This window comes from Miscanthus floridulus, chromosome 5 (genome assembly GCF_019320115.1).
Source record: "Miscanthus floridulus cultivar M001 chromosome 5, ASM1932011v1, whole genome shotgun sequence".
In the NCBI taxonomy this organism is placed as follows: Eukaryota; Viridiplantae; Streptophyta; class Magnoliopsida; order Poales; family Poaceae; genus Miscanthus; species Miscanthus floridulus.
The window spans coordinates 39414417-39433208 of NC_089584.1; the positions used below are offsets into that span (position 1 = coordinate 39414417).

An 18792-nucleotide genomic window follows, 5' to 3' on the forward strand; every position below is an offset into this window, starting at 1 on the left:
GAGGCTGACGAAGCTGAACACCGGGCAACCAAAAGCGGGAACCCGGGCGGTGAAGACAGAGATGAGATGGACCGGCCCAGAAGATAACCAAAGCCCAATTTACGCTATCAGGGCCCAGAATGGCTGGCCCAGGAGAAGAGAGTCGTGAGGAATCCCACCACGAGCAACGTTAACTAGGCTGAGAGAGAAAGGGGAAGGGTAGAACGGAGTTGGATACGAAATTGGCCGGCTGTGCTGGAGGCGACGGCGACGAGCAGTGCTCGTTGTAATCACATATTCCACTATACTCCACTCTATTGAATGTTAATCGTAGACATGGTGAAGTGAGATCGTATCATTTGGTATCGGAGGTCACTCGATCCGCGGGCGCGGCGGCGGCGATCTCGTCGTCGTTCTCAGGTGCGTCCTCGTTCTCGGTTCGGTTGCCTTGATCTGGACTCGTAATCCCCGATGGCAGGCTCTCTTCTGTGATTCACCCTTGTGGTGTTGATCGCGAAGATCCAGAGGTCCGTGCTGAGGTAGAGTTGGTCGGTAATCATTTCTAGACGAGTTCGTTCCTTCCTTCGAATTTGCCTCTGCTCGAGTGTTCTCTGCCCCAGATCCACCCTGGCGGCGGTACCGGACTATCTATTTCGCCCCCAGTACCTGACCCGAGATCAGAAGCGCATCGGCACTATGGAGACTCAGCTCAACGAACTGACCCAGATGATGAAGGCGTTGCAAGCTCAGAACTCTTCGATCCAACGCACTCTCGACGACAATCTCGCGACGCTCCATGATGTGGGCGTGTGGCGGCCGAAGATCGATGTCAAGGTAGACGAGCTGCATCAATCCGTCGTCGACCTCCAACAGAAGGTGGATTCACTCCCTTCGCGTCCTCAAGCATCTGACGCGGCGACGCGCGTCTTCGACACGGAAGAAATCGATCTGACGAAGTCTGCGGCTCCTCATCATGCTGCGACTTCTTCAGCAATCTCGCTGCCTATTGGCGCCGGCGTTGAAACCAGTAACCGGGGAATTGGCCACGGGGTGGTTACCACCTTAGTGCCTACCCCGATCAAAGGTGCGAACACTATTGCTCACCCTTCTGTTGTTACATTAGAGTCTCAGATGCCGTTCGATCTGACAAAGGCTATTCCTCAGTTTGATTTCCCTAAATTCGATGGCAAAAATCCCAAACTCTGGCAAAAGCAGTGTGAATCATATTTTGATGTCTATGCTATTCATCCTAATATGTGGGTCAAAATTGCCATCATGAATTTTGTGGGATCTGCTGCATTTTGGTCCCAATCTGTTGAAACCATCTTACAACGTGCTACCTGGCCTGAATTGTGTGCCACCATCTGTAGCCGTTTTGAGCGAGACCAACAAAGCCACCTGAACCGCCAATTCTTTAGACTCAAACAAACTTCCACTGTATCTGTTTACATTGAACAGTTTGATCATCTCATCCACCAAATCTTGGCCCATGATCCAAATTTCAGCCCTCATGTTATCATTAGCAGATTCATTGATGGTTTACAGGATGCAATTCGTTCTGTAGTTCTTGTACACCGTCCTGCAAGTTTGAATGCTGCTTGTTCTCTTGCTTTGTTACAGGAAGAGGTGCTGTCCGAAGTACCTTCCAAGGACAGCAAACGCCAAGATGGGGGTTCATCGACCAAGCACTCTTTCACCAGATGTTCCCCTCCAAGAACCTTGACTGCTACTCCATCTACTGGTACCACAAAACAAGTTGAAGCCACCAAACAATCTGGTGTAGAAGAGAAGCTTCACAATATCAAGCAATATAGAAGGGCCAAAGGATTATGTTTCAAGTGTGGTGATAAATGGAATCTAGCTCACAAGTGTTCCAACACTGTATCTCTGAATCTCGTGGAAGAGTTGTGGCAGCTTTTATCTGATGATGAGGATTCATCTCCTCCTGACACAGCTAGACTCAGTACTGATTCTGGAGAAGATTTGATGGAGCTCTCACTAGCAGCTATTCAGGGTACTGCTTGTGTACAAACTGTGGTGATGGAAGGCAAAATTAACCAGCGTTCTGTAGTGTTGCTCATTGATTCTGGAAGTTCATGCAGTTTTGTCAGTCACAGTCTTGCATCTATGTTACTTGACTGGTCTCCTCTTCCTCAGCTAGTTCAGATTAGGGTGGCTAATGGTACCATCTTAATGTGTACTCATGAGTTACAACAGTGCCCTGTGTATGTCCAAGGTCATTGTTTTACAATTGTTAGAATAGGCGCCTAAGGGGCCTGCTATGGGCCGACACCAAGCCTGTTCGGCTGGTAGCCTAGGGGCTCTTAGAGTATTAGGAATAGTACCACATTGCCTAATCATGTGAGATGTTAGTCCCATGTACTCTATATAATCAGCCCATGAGGCCCAATGCAATATATTAATATTCCTCCAATTATATTCTCTTTTATGGTATCAGACTAGGTTAGGTCTTCCGCTGCCCAACCCACCCCACGCGCGTCGGCACCAGCCGCGCAGCGCCCTCGCGCGCCGGCAAACAGCCGCGCAGCCCGCCCATGGGGTCGTCCTCTCCACCAACCCCTAAGGGCGACGAAGATAGCTCCGCCACCTCGCTCCAGGGTGACGAGGTCGCTCGGCGCCTCGCCAATGAGCAGGCCAGCGAAGCCGCCGCCACCGCGCAGCGCCTGGAGCGTAAGCGCGTGGCCAAGGAGGAGGCACGTGATGCTGCTCTGGCACGCGCTCTCGAGGCCAAGCAGCAGGCCGCAGCCGCGACCAAGGAGCGAGACGACGCCGCCCTGCTGCACTCGCACCTGAGCCATCGGGCGGCGCCTCTCCACCGCTTGGAGGCGCCTCTACGCCAGCCGATCTCCGAGCGGCCATGCTCCACCATGAGGCCGTGGCGCTGCTCCAGCTTCACTCCCAGGCTGTCGCCGTCAGCAACATCTGGAACCACGTCACCACCGTCCTCGACGTCGACTCCGGTAACTTCAACCGTTGGTGCGATCAATTCCTGCTCATCCTCGGCAAGTTTTCGCTTCAGGGCCATGTCCGCGAAGAGCCTCCAGTCCCAATTTCCCCCGATTGGGCCCGGATGGACTACGTCGTCAAGTCTTGGATCATCGCCACGCTCATGGACGATCTTGGCGAGATCATCCGTGCCCAGGGCTCCACAGCTCGTCACGCCTGGCTCGCCGTAGAGTCGCAGTTCCTCGGAAATCAGGAGGCCCGCTCCATTCAGCTGGAGACGCAGTTCCGCAACTTCGTCCAAGGCGACCTCTCCATCACCGATTTCTGCCGCAAGCTGAAGATGGCCGATGATCTCACGGCCCTCGGCGAGGTCATCACCGACCGCACCCTCGTCCTCAACGTCATCCGCAGCCTCAACGAGCGCTTCGCCCACATCGGCACCCTGCTACGCCGCGCAAAGCCCTTCCCCACGTTCCTGGAGGCCCGTGAGGACCTCATCCTCGAGGAACTCACCATGGCAAACCGCAAGGAGACTCCAGCAGCTGCCCTTGCTGCCACTACGACTCCTACAACAGCTCCTCCTTCGTCCAGCACCGGTTCTGGAGGTGGTGGCGGGGGCTCCAAGCCTTCCAACAACCGCCGCAACAAGCGCGGCGGCGGCGGCAAAGGTCAGGGTAGCAGCGGCTCTTCAGGACAGGGTTCCAAGGCTCCTACCGGCAACAACCAGCAGCAGCAAGCTGCTGGACAGCAGCAGCAGCAGGCCGGAGGGGGGCGCCCTTGGCTGAGCTTCTACAACCCCTGGTCCGGCTCCATCCAGATGTGGCCCGGGGGCCCTCGACCACCTCTGGCGCCCATCCCGGTGCCTCCTCACCTCCAGGCGCAGCAGCAGGCGCAACACCAGCAGCAGCAACAGGCCCTGCTCGCCCAGCAGCAGCAGCAGCAGCAGGCGCTTGTTGTTGCCCACCAGCAGGCTGCCGGTCAGTGGGTCGCTCCGGGGTATTACAACCCTATGACCGGTCTCCCCTCCTGGGACCCGACGGACCTCGCGGCGTCATTCAGCACGACGTCGCTGACCCCTCCTTCGAACAATGAGTGGTACTTTGACTCAGGTGCTTCTTCACACATGATAGCTCAATCTTCTTCTCTTTCACATACTCAACCTTCGCGGTACCCTAACCCTTCATCTATTATTGTCGGGAATGGCTCCCTTATTCCTGTCATTGCAACTAGCTCCATAGAGTTATCACCTTCTCTACGTCTTAATAATGTTCTTGTGTCGCCACAAATTATTAAGAATCTTATCTCTGTTCGCCAATTCACTATTGACAATAATTGTTCTGTTGAGTTTGACCCCGCTGGTTGTTCTGTGAAGGTTCTTCCGTCTTAGAAAGAGATCGTCAGGTGTAATAGCTCCGGGCCACTGTACCCACTTCGCCTTCCACTAGCACTCTCCTTTGCCGCTCAGGGCTCCTCTCCACTGTGGCATCGGCGTCTTGGGCATCCCGGTCATGAGGCCTTGTCAAAGCTAGCGTTTAGTGTGTCTTTTTCTATTCAGGATTGTTCAGATTTATGTCATGCTTGTCAGCTAGGATGTCATGTTCATCTACCTTTTCATGTGTCCACCTCTCGTGCGTCTAGCAAGTTTGATCTTATTCACTGTGATTTATGGACCTCTCTAGTTGTCAGCATCTCTGGTTATAAATACTATTTGGTCATACTTGATGATTGCACTCATTATCTGTGGACATTTCCTTTACGACTTAAATCTGACACTTTCAGCACGCTTGTTCACTTCATCGCCCACGCCTCCACTCAGTTTGGCGCCTGCATCAAAGCCGTCCAGTGCGACAATGGGAAAGAGTTTGACAACTCCAGCACCCACCACTTCTTCCTCACCTAGGGCATCCACCTTCGCATGTCCTGCCCTTACACCTCGCCTCATAACGGTAAAGCTGAGCGCATTATTCGCTCTACAAATAATGTTGTTCGCTCCCTACTCTTTCAGGCGTCCATGCCTCCCTCCTACTGGGCGGAGGCTCTCTCCACGACGACTGTTCTCCTCAACATATTGCCCACCAAGACTCTAGAGTTCTCCATACCTCATCTTGCCTTGTTTGGCAAGCCACCCACATATGATCATCTGCGAGTTTTCGGTTGCAAATGCTACCCCAACATGTTCGCCACTGCTATTCACAAGCTTGCTCCTAGGTCTGTCCTGTGTGTCTTCCTAGGCTATTCAGCTCATCATAAAGGGTACCGCTGCCTTGACCTATCATCCAATAGAGTCATCATCTCCCGACATGTCATCTTCGATGAAATGGCCTTCCCTTTCGCTGAGCGTCATGGTCCCAGTACTCCAGCAGACCTCGAGTTTCTTGCCGATGACAGTACTGATATTGTGCCCGCTCCTATTGGACCGTCGCACAAGTGTTTACCTGCAGGGACTCCCTCCAGCACCTTCGACGCCACCCGCGCCCCTGCCGGTCCCCGTGCGGCCGTGCCTGGGGCGCCCCTGGAGCCTCCCGAGGATGCTGAGGATCCTCGGATGCCCACACTCTACGTTCCCGCCGCCCTGCGGGTGTCAGGGACGTCCACCGCGCCACGCGCAGCCACCAGGAGTCTCTCTTTCGTGCCACGCGCGGCCCTGGAGCTGCCCGACGCGCTGCGTGCAGGCTCGTCTTCCTCGGGTTCTCCGGTGTCTCTTCAGGCACCCCATGGGCCACCACCAGGTTTCCCACCCCTCCGGCCACCCCGGCCGCCCAGCGACTTCACGTACATCTACAGTCGTCGACAACGGGAGCTACCGGCTGCCCCGACTGCGGCCCCAGCCAGCCCCGCTGCTGCACCGGCCACCCCCACTATTGTTGCCGCTGCCCCGCTGCCCAAAGGGGCGGTTCCTGCTCCTCCGGCAGCCAACCAGCACTCCATGGGCACACGATCGAAGAGCGGCTTTAGGATGCCTTCTATCTACCATGCCGTGCCTCTCTCATCGGTGCCGAAGACCTTCCGTAGTGCTCTTGCCGACCCCAATTGGCGAGTAGCTATGGAAGAAGAACACAGTGCTCTCCTACAGAACTGCACTTGGGACCTTGTGCCTCGTCCGCCTCGGGCCAATGTTGTCACTGGGAAGTGGATCTTCAAGCACAAGTTTCAGTCTGATGGCTCCCTCGAGCGGTATAAGGCGCGTTGGGTTCTTCGTGGTTTTACCCAACGGCCTGGTGTGGATTTTGATGAAACCTTCAGCCCTGTCGTGAAGCCTGCCACTGTTCGCACGGTGCTCTCCTTGGCGCTCTGTCGCCGCTGGCCCATTCACCAGCTGGATGTGAAGAATGCCTTCCTTCATGGCGACTTGACTGAGACAGTGTATTATCAGCAGTCGTCCGGATTTGAAGATGCAGCTCATCCCGACTTGGTCTGTCTTCTGAAGAAGTCGCTCTATGGCTTGAAGCAGGCTCCTCGTGCTTGGTACAGTCGGATGGCTTCTTACTTGCTGTCCATTGGGTTTGTTGAAGCTAAGTCAGACACTTCTCTCTTCATCTATCAGCGCGGATCAGACACAGCCTACCTGTTGCTTTACGTTGATGATATTGTCCTCACAGCTTCGTCTTCAGATTCTCTTCGGCGGATCATCTCAGCTCTTCAGCGGGAGTTCGCCATGAAAGATCTTGGTGAACTACATCACTTCCTCGGGATGCATGTTCAATGATGCGGCGATGGACTTCTGCTCTCACAGCGACAGTACATGCTGGATATCTTAGATCGCACCGGGATGGCTGAGTGCAAGCCGTGCTCTACTCCAGTTGACACCAACTCCAAGGTTGCTGCAGCTGAGGGGGGCCCAGTGTCTGATGCTATAGACTTTCGCAGTCTTGCAGGAGCTCTTCAGTACTTGACATTCATTCGCCCAGATATTGCATATGCTGTTCAGCAGGTTTGCCTTCACATGCATGACCCTCGAGAGCCTCACCTTGCTGCCCTAAAGCGGATTCTTCGCTATGTTCGGGGCACACTCCACCTCGGTCTTCTGCTGCGACCGTCTACTCTGACTGATCTTGTTGTCTACACCGACGCTAACTGGGCTGGTTGTCCGGACACTCATAGGTCCACCTCGGGCTATGCAGTGTTCCTCAGCGACAATCTTGTTTCCTGGTCATCCAAGCGCCAGAATACAGTGTCAAGATCAAGTGCTGAAGCCGAGTATCGCGCAGTGGCTAACGGAGTTGCAGAGGCGACTTGGCTGCGACAGCTTCTCTTGGAGCTACGTGCCCCTCTTCGGCGCGCCACACTGGTGTACTGCGACAACATCAGTGCCGTCTACATGTCCTCCAATCCGGTGCAACATCAGTGCACCAAGCACATTGAGATCGATCTTCACTTCGTCAGGGAGCGAGTTGCTATTGGTGATCTTCGTGTTCTGCATGTTCCTACTGCTTCGCAATATGCAGACATCTTCACCAAGGGGCTGCCTACTTCAGTGTTCATGGAGTTCAGGTCCAGTCTAAACGTGCAGAGTGGTTGACATTTCGACTGAGGGGGTGTGTTAGAATAGGCGCCTAAGGGGCCTGCTATGGGCCGGCACCAAGCCTGTTCGGCTGGTAGCCTAGGGGCTGTTAGAGTATTAGGAATAGTACCACATTGCCTAATCATGTGAGATGTTAGTCCCATGTACTCTATATAATCAGCCCATGAGGCCCAATGCAATATATTAATATTCCTCTAATTATATTCTCTTTTAACAATCAACCTGAAGATTTTGCCATTACAGTCTTATGATGTGATATTGGGCATTGATTGGCTTCAGCAACACAGTCCCATGGAAGTAGACTGGAAAGAGAAATGGCTGTCATTCATTCATCAGGAATAGAAAATCCAATTGTTTGGGCTGCAACCTGATTTGTCTTCTTGCCCTGTCATTACTGCAACTGAAGTTATGCAGTTACAAGATGCTGATCAATTGTGGGGTATTTGGGAACTATTTCAGCTGGAGCCTCACCATATCTCCAGTTGCTGGCCTGCTGAACTTCATGAGTTAATCACTCAGTTCAAAGAAATATTTGACAAACCTGTTGGTTGACCACCAAAGAGACATATTAATCATGCTATACCTTTGATTCCTGGTGCCCAACCCTTCCGACTAAGACCTTATAGATACAATCCTGCACAGAAGGATGAAATTGAAACTCAAGTCAGAGAATTATTGAAGAATGGCTTGATCAAGGAAAGCACTGGCCCTTTTGCTTCTCCTATTCTATTAGTGAAGAAAAAGACAGGAGATTGGCGTCTGTGTGTGGATTACAGAAAGCTTAATGCACTTACTATCAAAAACAAGTTTCCATTACCAGTAATTGATGAAATTCTTGATGAGTTATCTGGGGCTCAGTGGTTCACATCTTTGGATATGACTGCTGGTTATCATCAAATTCTCATGGAAGAAGCTGATCAGTATAAAACAACATTTCAAACTCATCATGGCCATTATGAGTATACTGTCATGCCTTATGGAGTCACTGGTGGTCCTGCTACCTTTCAGCAGACCATGAATTATATTCTAGCACCTTTGCTCAGGAAGGGTGTAGTAGTGTTTATTGATGACATCCTTATTTATACTGCTACTTGGGCACAACATCTGGAGATTTTGGAATCAGTGTTCCAACTACTTAAAGAACATCAGATCAAGATCAAGTTAAGCAAATGTTCTTTTGCTGGGCAACAGTTGACTTATTTGGGTCATATCATTAGTGCTGCTGGTGTTGCTACTGACCCCAAGAAAATATCTGATGTTCAAAACTGGCCTACTCCTACCAATGTCAAAGACGTGAGAGGTTTTCTGGGCTTAGCAGGGTATTATAGGAAATTTGTGAAGCACTTTGGTATTATAATCAAACCCTTAACTGAACTGTTAAAAAAGGGCCATATCTTTCAATGGACATCTGTACATGAGAATGCTTTTCAACTGTTGAAGCAAGCCTTGACATCTGCCCCTGTCCTTCGGTTACCTGACTTTTCACAGCAGTTTGTGATTGAGACAGATGCATCAGCCAAAGGTGTGGGAGCAGTCCTTCAGCATGCTGGCCATCCTTTTGCTTACATTAGTAAAGATTTAGGACCTAAAAATCAAGGACTGTCAACATATGAGATCGTATCACAACCACAACCCCAAGCTCCAACACCAGGTAAGCAGGTTGGAACATGAGAACTACAAACGTGAGATCTCGTTCCTTCTCTATGAGAGCATGGATGGACGCCGCCCTGGCCTCATCGGCACCACTAAGAAGGAACGCACCAGCCTTGGCGAGATGGTAGAAGAGAAGACTAAGAAAGTCAAAGAACGTATATGACAGCTTCGTCAGCTTAGCATCTGGCAGGGAAAGGGAGCAGCACTGGAGCCCCCTCTGCCACTGCAGCTAGGGTCATCGTCAGCCCAGCCACTAGCACCCTACACTTTCAATGAGATACAAACATCATTGGTGCCGGCGGTGGGACACGTGTCACCCCAGCAGCAGGATTGGATTGCTAGCCTCACCACCAACGGAGGGGAGCTTGGCACCATTGTCTCCCGTCCCTTTGTCGGTAGCAGTGGCGGGGTTGACATGATGCACCCTTACAATATGGATTATTTCTCAAGGTTCCCATAGACATGGGAAAGGGACCCCTGCCCTCCCATGGAATGAGGCATCGTCGCCCCTGCAGTAGCCATGCATGCCAGCTCTACATGCACGGTGGTCTATGTCTACTGCTAGTAAGGGTCCTATTTTAGAATTGCTTTCTGTGTGTCTCTTGCTATTGTGCTCTGGCAAAGTGGAGAAGTTTAAGTTATCCTTTATGTTGTTGGTTAGCATTTCTGTGTGTCTACCATAGCATGAATCCTTGTAATATCTCATTGCTATGGATCTATAAATCTTTGATATTGCTAGCGCTATTGTACTATTGTGTTGTTGTTGCTTGTGCATATACAAGAATAGATCTCGAGCATAATCTGTATGAAATGTGAGATAATCATTTCAATTACTTGATGGTGGGGGTGTAAGATACTTGTTATGATGAGGACTGGCAAAGACCAAGTACAATAGTTGACTGAGAATTAGGTACTAAGTGGATCATGGCAAGACATTTCCATAAAAATGGTTTTAGACTATCATCAAATACCAAGTACACTAGTTGACAGAAAAAAATAATCTGCATTGTCTCTCTAGGCCCTAGAATTCCCATGTTAAACAGGGTGAAAAAAATAATGTACACTCATTATAAAATCACCCGTCACATACGAAACAATAACCAAAATCTTCTATAAATTTATAAATTGACCACCAAAACCTACATAGAAATGAATCTAACTCCGAATGAAAAATAGGCAAAATTTGCTGCTGGACACAACGTATGGTTGTTTTGCCAGTGAACACCGAAAATAAATTGATTTGCTGGTGGACACTCTAGTTGTGCCAAATTTGTTGGAAGACACAAAACGCATTAAAGTATTTTCATTTCTAGATCTGGAGGTGAGAGAACAGCTGTGGAATGGCGATTTTGCCCCTAGCTCTTTCTTCTTCACCCTCCCTTTCGAGGGCGTGTGCTGGAACCGAGCGAGTCCTCACCAACGCCGATGATGTTGCTGATGGTGCACTGCTCCGCACCCTGCCGCCGGTCCAGGACCTTGCTCCCTCGTCCTTGGTGCCACACCTAGACATCCGGCTGTGCCAATCGGAGATCCGGCAGGTGAAGTCCGCGACGGTGTGGCCCTAGTGCGGCAAGATATGGCCTCGTCGTTGCTCCACCCGCACTCCATCTCCCTCTTTCCCTCACCTATCTCAGCACCACCAGCTCCACCTCACTCCAGTATACTCCCTGCACACGCTCGCCGAGGCTAGTGCCGCTGGAGAGCCCGCCGCGAGTCAACATGGCCACAATCCTACCCATAGTTGCTTCCATGGTGAGCTTCCTCTTTCGTAGCTCGTTTAACTCACTATGCTACCACTGCCGCTCTGTTGTAACACCCTCAGTGTTATACTTTATCATTTTTGGTAAAACATTGCATATGCATCATGTTTATATGATAGTGTATGAATTATAGAGTGTAAATCAATTTCTGTGGCTCGAAACGTTCATCGGAAACGCGAAACGAAAGTTATATTTCATGTCGCATTGTATGACTTAGGGTGCTAAACAATTTTTTATTGAACGATAATGCTATAGAACGCATAGACGAAACTTTGATAAAGTTGGTAGTACAAACTTCGTAGGTGGCGGTGAAATACTTGCGGTCGAGAATGGGGTTCGCTAGATATCATAGTTGGTAGCTTGGAAATCGAAAGTGACGCGAATCCAAACAAATAACTTGGTCGTTTCTTAAGTCGGAAAATGGTTCGACGGAGCTAAGTTCGACAATTTTTATAGGGGAATCGGGTTAAGCGGTGGCACGGTCTTAAGGTGGGTTTTAGTAGCTTGATACACCATCTTGAACGTAAAATAGTTGGCTTAGCTACTGGATCGTCGGGTTGGATTTTTAAGCAGCTTTAAAAAGCGTGCAAGTCACATCTTGAACGATGCCAGCGCCTGGGGCGCGGTCACCCTGCCGGCTCTCGGCACGCTGCGCTGGACCGCCCGTCGCGCCTGCGCGCGCACGCCCACGCACATGGCCCCATGCTGCTGGCCACGGCTCCTGCTACTGCGCCCTGGCACACGCCCGCGCACGCACGCACGCGCACCGCGCTAGTGGACCTGGCTGCTCTGCCCGCCGTCGCGTCCGCCTGAGCCATAGCCATCGTAGTCGCGTCGAACTGCGCCACGGCCGTGCTATGATCCGACCGTTGTTGCCGCGCGATCACTGCTACCGTTGACCCTTGCGGCTGCACGCGCGTAGGCCTGCCGCCTGACTTCGCTGTCACGTCCGCGCTCGATGCCACGCCACGCTGTTGCCTCCTCGAACCGGTGTCAATCCCTGCGGCGCGCTGTGCCGTGCGTCGTCGTCTTGCGGGTTGTGGTGCCGAGGTCGCACGTCGTCGTGCCGGCCTCGTGCACACCGTGGAGTCTTCCCTGTCGCATGGCCGTCCTTTCCGTAATTAGAAATTTTGAGCCACGCCAAGCCGCAATCACATCGCCTGCAATGGCGCCACACCGGCCGAGCCGCGCCAAGGCAAAACCACAGAGTTGGCCCCATCTTCATAAGTGTGCACGTCTGGAGGTCGCGTTGAAGTCTAGCTTCACGCCAAGCTTGCCACTGTGGCAGCCGTACGGTGTCGGGGCTTCAATTGGAGTTTTCCCCGCCGTCGACCCCATTAAGCCGAACGTCGTCGTCCATCAAATTGGCCTTGTGTAGTCCACCTCTTTCCAATTCACCGTGCACCCAACTAGACCTATTCGTTAGCCAGCGAGTGGAGTCAACCCGACGAGCTCTCATGCCCCAGTGAGATAATGCAGGATGTTTTCCTCGCGGCGGTCCGCCATGGCCGACAAGGCAGGTGCTCGGCTAGGGCGCTGCTCCTTGCTCCTTTGTCTCAATTGAGCAGGGCTTTTGCGTCTCATTGACTTGTTTGCCTCGCTCGTGCAGTGGTTTTGCCGATGGAGCAGTAGGTCATCGGGAACGCCTTCACCGCGGTCGGCGTGAACTGGAACAACCCCGTGCATGTGGCCAACCTTGTTGCCAAGCCTCGCTACTTTGTCTAGCCCATCCATCATGTCTCTGTTGAGGTCCTCTTGCTCGTAGGGTAGGTGGTTGGATCGATTGGGGTCTAGGTTGCCCAGGACGTATTCGCTGCCGCTGGTGAACTAGATTAGATGCTGTTACCGTGGCCAGCTGGGCTGGTTGTAGTAGCGGTTCAAATAGGGCGTCTACCTTGTTGCTCGTAGTCTGTAGATGGATACAGGGTAGCGATAGAGGTGTTAGGCTAGGTAAATTCGCCGGTGTCGATGTTGCCGTGGCCAGACCCCATCACGGCGCATGGCCATGCCTTCACGCTGCACCATTCATGGCGTTTGTTACCTTGATTAGTTGCGCGTTGCACATAGAGTGTCATGGTGGTGCTGGTTGGTGCCAAGGAGGTCCATGCTCACTGGCATTTGGCCGGAGACGCCGTGGCCTCTGTTAGTTCCGGCCAGGGACATTGAATAATAGAAATTGGATTGAGGGAAGGGTGCTAGGTGCAAACACCGTGACACAGTGAAATAGTGTTCGAGTGAGCTTTGCGAATAGGATAGAGAACGGGGGCTCTTTTGCAAAAGAGCCAGCATGCGTAGGTCTCCCCGCGTTTTGGTGTTGACTTTGCTGACCCACCGCCTGCCCAAGGCAAGTCCCAGTGCATAACCCATATTTTATGATCACTGAATATATATATGATGTGTATTTACGTTACATGCATTTTATGGAAACCACATGCATTAATATATCTACCTATGAGTCCTACAAGTTGAGGTCGAGTAACTGCTATGCTCAGGATTTCGGTAGCGTGAGTAGCCTGTCGTTACTCACAATAGGTGATAATTATGATCACTCATGATAGATGGTGGAAAGGAAAAGTGGTGACCGGATAGGGATATGGTTTGGGTACTGGTGGGTGTAAGAGGTTGTGTCCTGCGGCCAACAGGGCATAGCTTGGTTACACTTTTTCCCTGTCTGTGTCAGTTAAGGACCGTCATTGCATAAGTCTCGAGGCAAGTCATAGATTTATTATCCCGAGCACATACTTGGGTATGGGCGTAGGGAAGACTTGTTGCTCTCTTGTCTTAGGTTCTGGCTCTTTCTGGACCGACTGATTGGAGGCAGGGATGGTGAAGGTCCTTGCACCGCACTAAGTCCGGGACTTAGGAGCGGGGGCTTGGAGTCCAAGTTTGGACGGGGACCTAGACCCCATGACAGGAGGGTGATGGGTTGGTCCTGCTTATGCCTGTGCTACAAGCGGGGCGTGTGTTTTTGGGGTACCCAACTGGGGACATTGATTCGCGAATCACCAGGCGATTCGGTACGACTTGTTTTGGGTCTAGCACCGTAGTAAGAACTGAAAGCTGAAAGATGATGAAATGGAACTGATTGCTCAACTCTTACTTGAAAGTAGAATAGGTGCTTACATAGAATGGCTAGATAATAAATTAACATGGCTATTAATAATAACATAAATAAGGACTCACTATTAGTATTGCTTTCTGCAAAAAAACCAGCAAACCATAAAGCTTTGCATATCCCTTAGAGTCAGGAAGCTATTCCCACTAGTCAGATAAGTCTTGCGAGTACATTGTGTACTCAGGGTTTATTTACCCCTGTTGCAGGTAATACTTGAGGAGTACCATTGTGTGGAGGATCCTTCTGGTGGGCATAGACGGATTCTCGGTGCTAGATGTTTATTTTTATTCCGCTGTTTAATATTCCGCACTCTGACATTCAGCAATGTAATAATGAATTTCTAAGAACTCTGGATGTATGAAATGGATTAAGTATTGTAACTTGTTCTCATTATTGGATCCTTGGAGAAAATGTGGATCTTTCGGGTTCTCCCTTGGGGTGTGCCCGACGGATACCACCCGTTGTAGCTTGCTTCCGGGGTGCTTAGTGTCTAGTGGAAGACGAGCACCTCCGTAAGTGTGTTATTTCAGGAGGTTCTACCACAGTTGGTACCAGAGCCAATAACAGGTTACGAGTTCATCACTCTTATCAAAAACTTAAAAATTTGACCAATAAAAGTTTTGCAAAAAATAGGATGCGCTAAGTATAAGCCCAATAGTATGGTCTATCTAGGATAGCAGCACTGGATTTATCTAATCAGTTTTATGCAGGTACACTAACTTACATTGCGTAAGAAATCGCTTAGCATATGGAAAGTGAGTGTGCGATGTGCTGAAATTTTACGAATGCCACTATTCTGGCTTGAGTGAGCGTACAGGCCGATGCATGCATCATGATAGTAGAATTTTTCTAAAAACTAAATCCTCCCCCTACACGTATAATTGGATTAGTAAATTGATAGGACAACTAAAAGAATGCTTTAATAGATGTCTTGTCGCTCCTCTCATCCCTTGTTCTGATCTAGAAGGTTATCCTAAGTGGTTGGGTCCTATCTCTTACAGATGAATCTAAGGTCCGGACATGGGAGCACTAGTGCTGGGGCGGGCCACGGTCTTAGCGAGGGCCAAGGTGAGACTGGCCGGGCCAATGAGCACAACGGGGAGAGACATGCGGCTCCACGTCTAGCTCCTCCTCTACCGCCACCACTGCCACCGCCTATGACTCACACGGAGATGATGGCGAAACTGATGGCTGCCCGCCGTGAGTCAGCCTGTGCCTTAGAGCTAATGGCACAGGCTGTCGCTGGCTTCACCCGTAGAGGACACAGGGCAATGGTGGGAAAGGGGTGGTGCTCGTAGTCCTGAGGGACCCTCCTCTTACTAGGATTTCCTCAAGACCCACTCACCCACTTTCACACTGACAGCAGAGCCCCTGGATGTGGAGCACTGGCTTCGCATTCTGGAGCAGAAGTTTCTACCGCTCAACGTGGCTGATGAGCAGAAAGTGTGCTTTGCAGCGCAACAGTTGTTGGGGTCCGTGAGTGGGTCTTAATTTGAAAGGACTAATCACCACAGGCGAACAAGATCAAGAACTGGGGCCCTGGTTCACAGCAAGCGACCTTGGCGGCACAGTTGCAGCAAAACGACATCTGTTTTATAAAGAAATCAAGAACTAAACAAAACCCCAAACCCTAAGGAGAGCTATGGCTGCTAATTATAGAGTCTTGGGCGTCACCCCCTGGACACGCCCCCTAATGGGCCCAAACACGATACACGGTCCAACAGACTAAAAGACGGTGTCGCAGCACCCTAGCAGATTTTGGACACTGACTTGTTTCGATGATTACCGTTGATTCCGAAGGGCTTTTGATTTGAGACCACTTGCATTGGCTTCCTTATCTAATTAGCTTTTCATACATATGTGGATTGTCGAAAACAGAGCCTAGACATGCCCGTGTGACCAGTTTTATGACATACTGGTCTTAGAACCCAAGATGGGCTCGAACTTGATTTGGTCCTCCACCTTGGTGACTCGAACCGGATGAGCTTTGGGCCTCCTTCTCGGTTAGGACACCCTCGCTGATCTCCTCATCCTCTATCTCCAAGCATGGTCATATGCATGAGGCTCATGTCTTTATCATCCTCCCTTTCTTGATGAAAAGTCGTCCTCAACGTCGATTGTGCTTGAAACTGATCCTGCACAACACAAAGGAGAACGGGGCTGCGAAGACAAAGGGAACTGAAATAATTGTGAGAAGGAACGTGACCATGTTTCTAAGTTTCTAGCGTGTCATCTCACATAAAAATTTCAGCAAACATGTAGACTCTATGATCCGAATGCACACAATGTATGTCAACACTATCCTATAAAAGATTAGAACTAACCAAAGACAATGCAGGAATAGATGGTCTAGCAGACATAGGTGGCAACCAACAATGGTCCCTTTCTTGGAAGTGAACTTGTTTCTTTGAGGAACATGAGAAAATGTTTGTAATATTATGGCTGCCCTCTAAACGATCATAATCTTGTACAACAAAAGGAGAATTTATATTACTACGAACGTATACTCGATGTATCATATATTGTCCTTTGTTGTTATATTTGCCAATAACATGATATGTGTGTTTAGAAAACCAAGGCAAATCAACATATTTAAAAAGGCTCTCCTCCAAACAATCTAGGTTACACAAAACATCAAATTCAATGTAACCCAAAGTATGTAAAGAAGACAACAGTTTGAGCTCATCAGTTTTAGTAGCAATATGAATAACATGTTTATTTTCAGCACAAGTGGTTGGTTCGAAAACATGTAAAACTGAAGCATCATCAACCAATTCATCTTTATGACAAGGAACATCAAGCAAATTATCATGGGACAAAGATAAATCAAGAGAGGGTTCCACTAACAATTGCTCTATGATAGCATGGTTTATGGAAAAATTTAGTACATTAAAACAATTCTCACCTTCCGTGAGTGTAGCACCATGGACATTACATGTGTTCTCAGCAGGAGTAATAGGTGCATTGTGAAGTGATGGTTCTGAATTTGCATATGAGGTTGTGAGCTCCTCATTTTCTTCCTTGTCATCCTGTTGCTTATGTACAATATCCTACAGAAGGTTAGTCGTAGCAAGAGGAATAACAATAGACTCTTCCTCTAAATAGTGCACCTCAGCATATGAAGTCAAAATAGGAGGTGGATTAACAATGGTTTCTCGCATAAGGAGTTTCATATCATTCCAAGTTTGAGGTTTATCATAAAGATCTAAAGACTCCCACCAAGATAAAGCAGAATATTGCAAAACACTAGCTACATTTTTTACCTTCCTCCTTGGACACATAAAGCGAGTAGCAAATATGTTATCTATGGCAATTTTCCACTCCATGTACTCATCAGCACCTATACCATCATAAGTCGGTGGATACAAACAACCTATCATTGTTAGAATCAAACAAGAAAACACACAAGTATGTATTTTCGTATCAGCTACTATAGGATGTGGTCAAGGAGTAAAGTCACACACTCTCAAGCGTCTTACCACGATCTTACAAGTGTTCTTACCAAAGCAACAGGCGGTGCAATCGGTCGGTGACTGTGATACCATTGTAGCTTGAGTGTCATAGTTGCAAGATGAACTTGTACTTGGTTAGAAGAAAGTGGAGCATGGACATGCACAATACAGTAGCAAGGAATAGCAATATTCGTAACTGAATATCAAAGCTGAATAAGTATCCCGAGTACTTGTCTTAGTTGCTGGCCTACTCATGTTTTAAGTACCAGATGTATCAAGTGATGTGAACAGCAGGAATATGATTACGAACAAGGCAAAAATCAACACATGCAAACACAGCTCAAATGGTGCCCTCTATGTGCTCCTCTAGATATTGTTCCACTTTTGCCCCTCTCTTTTTTTCTCTATTTTTGGGCTGTCGTTGTTTTTTTGGGATTCTTTGACTTTTTATTTTTATTTTTTGATATTTTTTTCACTTAGGAGCACAGAAGAAGTAACCATAGAAAATATGAGCTTAGACAAGTGAAAGGCGTGGCCTGTGGAAAATTCAGAAGACGTGCTCAAAATTGACAAAAAGCTTATGACTACGAAAATAGGATCTTGTGACTAGTTTTTGGCCAAAATAAAATTTTTTGAACCCAATAGAGCTAGGGACAGATGGATCCAAAAAAAAATTTCTGATCGATTTTGATATATGGAACGTCGAAATCTGAGTTCGTATGCAAAAACTAGGCTAGTTTTAAGAACTGACTCCGAATTAGAGGACAAAATGGGAACAATGCGTGCAAAAGTTGTTGCGGCGGCTATGGATAGATGCAAACAGTAAAGACAAGTATAACAAATTAGATGGTGTGGACTAGGGTTTGATGGATATAAAGGAAACACAGCAAGACTTGAAGGTGTTCACGGATTATGACGAAAAACAAAGGGAAAACACAAACTGGACTAAAAACGATCTAAAACCAGCAACCAGAACTTGCCCTAGGACATGAACTCAACAACGTGAAACAGAGACGAAATTGCACGGTACAATGAGGCTATAGGATAGGGAATATGTGGCGGTGTATATTTTGTTTGGCTTTTTGTGGACTATAAGTAATGCAAAAACAGTAACAATCTAAAGAGGAAAACAAAATTATACCTAACGGGCAACAAGGTCTCTGATACCACTTGATGTAGACAAGGCCTGATCTTTCAAAAGGTATGATAGCGTCGATTGGTGGAGACTCGACGTTCATGATCTAGGCTTCAAACCAAGACTGATTCGGACCTCTGCAACCGTTACACCACTGCTCCGTTGGTTATCAACCACGCTATCGCGATTGACCTCGCTAAGAAGGCTTT

The 18792-nt window shown here is 49.1% G+C and overlaps 2 protein-coding genes across 2 annotated transcripts; both read left to right on the top strand.

The window, feature by feature from the left end:
- Positions 1 to 207: 207 nt before the first annotated feature.
- Positions 208 to 2413, top strand: LOC136452017 (uncharacterized). Its single transcript, XM_066452683.1, has 2 exons — positions 208 to 1063; positions 1600 to 2413. Exons 1-2 carry the CDS (start codon positions 676 to 678, stop codon positions 1737 to 1739), a joined length of 528 nt encoding a protein of 175 aa, XP_066308780.1. The 5' UTR covers positions 208 to 675; the 3' UTR covers positions 1740 to 2413.
- Positions 2414 to 2857: 444 nt separating this feature from the next.
- LOC136452016 (uncharacterized) lies at positions 2858 to 4353 on the top strand. The gene is made up of 2 exons (XM_066452682.1): positions 2858 to 4055; positions 4319 to 4353. Exons 1-2 carry the CDS (start codon positions 2858 to 2860, stop codon positions 4351 to 4353), a joined length of 1233 nt encoding a protein of 410 aa, XP_066308779.1.
- Positions 4354 to 18792: the final 14439 nt, after the last annotated feature.

What these genes read in the sequence shown, in the direction of transcription:
- LOC136452016 (XM_066452682.1), top strand. Translation starts at nt 2,858, where the DNA reads ATGCTCCACCATGAGGCCGTGGCGCTGCTCCAGCTTCACTCCCAGGCT. An exon ending in TGAGTGGTACTTTGACTCAG is followed by an intron (nt 4,056 to 4,318) that starts GTGCTTCTTCAC and finishes TGTTCTGTGAAG; the next exon opens with GTTCTTCCGTCTTAGAAAGA.
- LOC136452017 (XM_066452683.1), top strand. Translation starts at nt 676, where the DNA reads ATGGAGACTCAGCTCAACGAACTGACCCAGATGATGAAGGCGTTGCAA. An exon ending in AGTGCCTACCCCGATCAAAG is followed by an intron (nt 1,064 to 1,599) that starts GTGCGAACACTA and finishes GCTTTGTTACAG; the next exon opens with GAAGAGGTGCTGTCCGAAGT.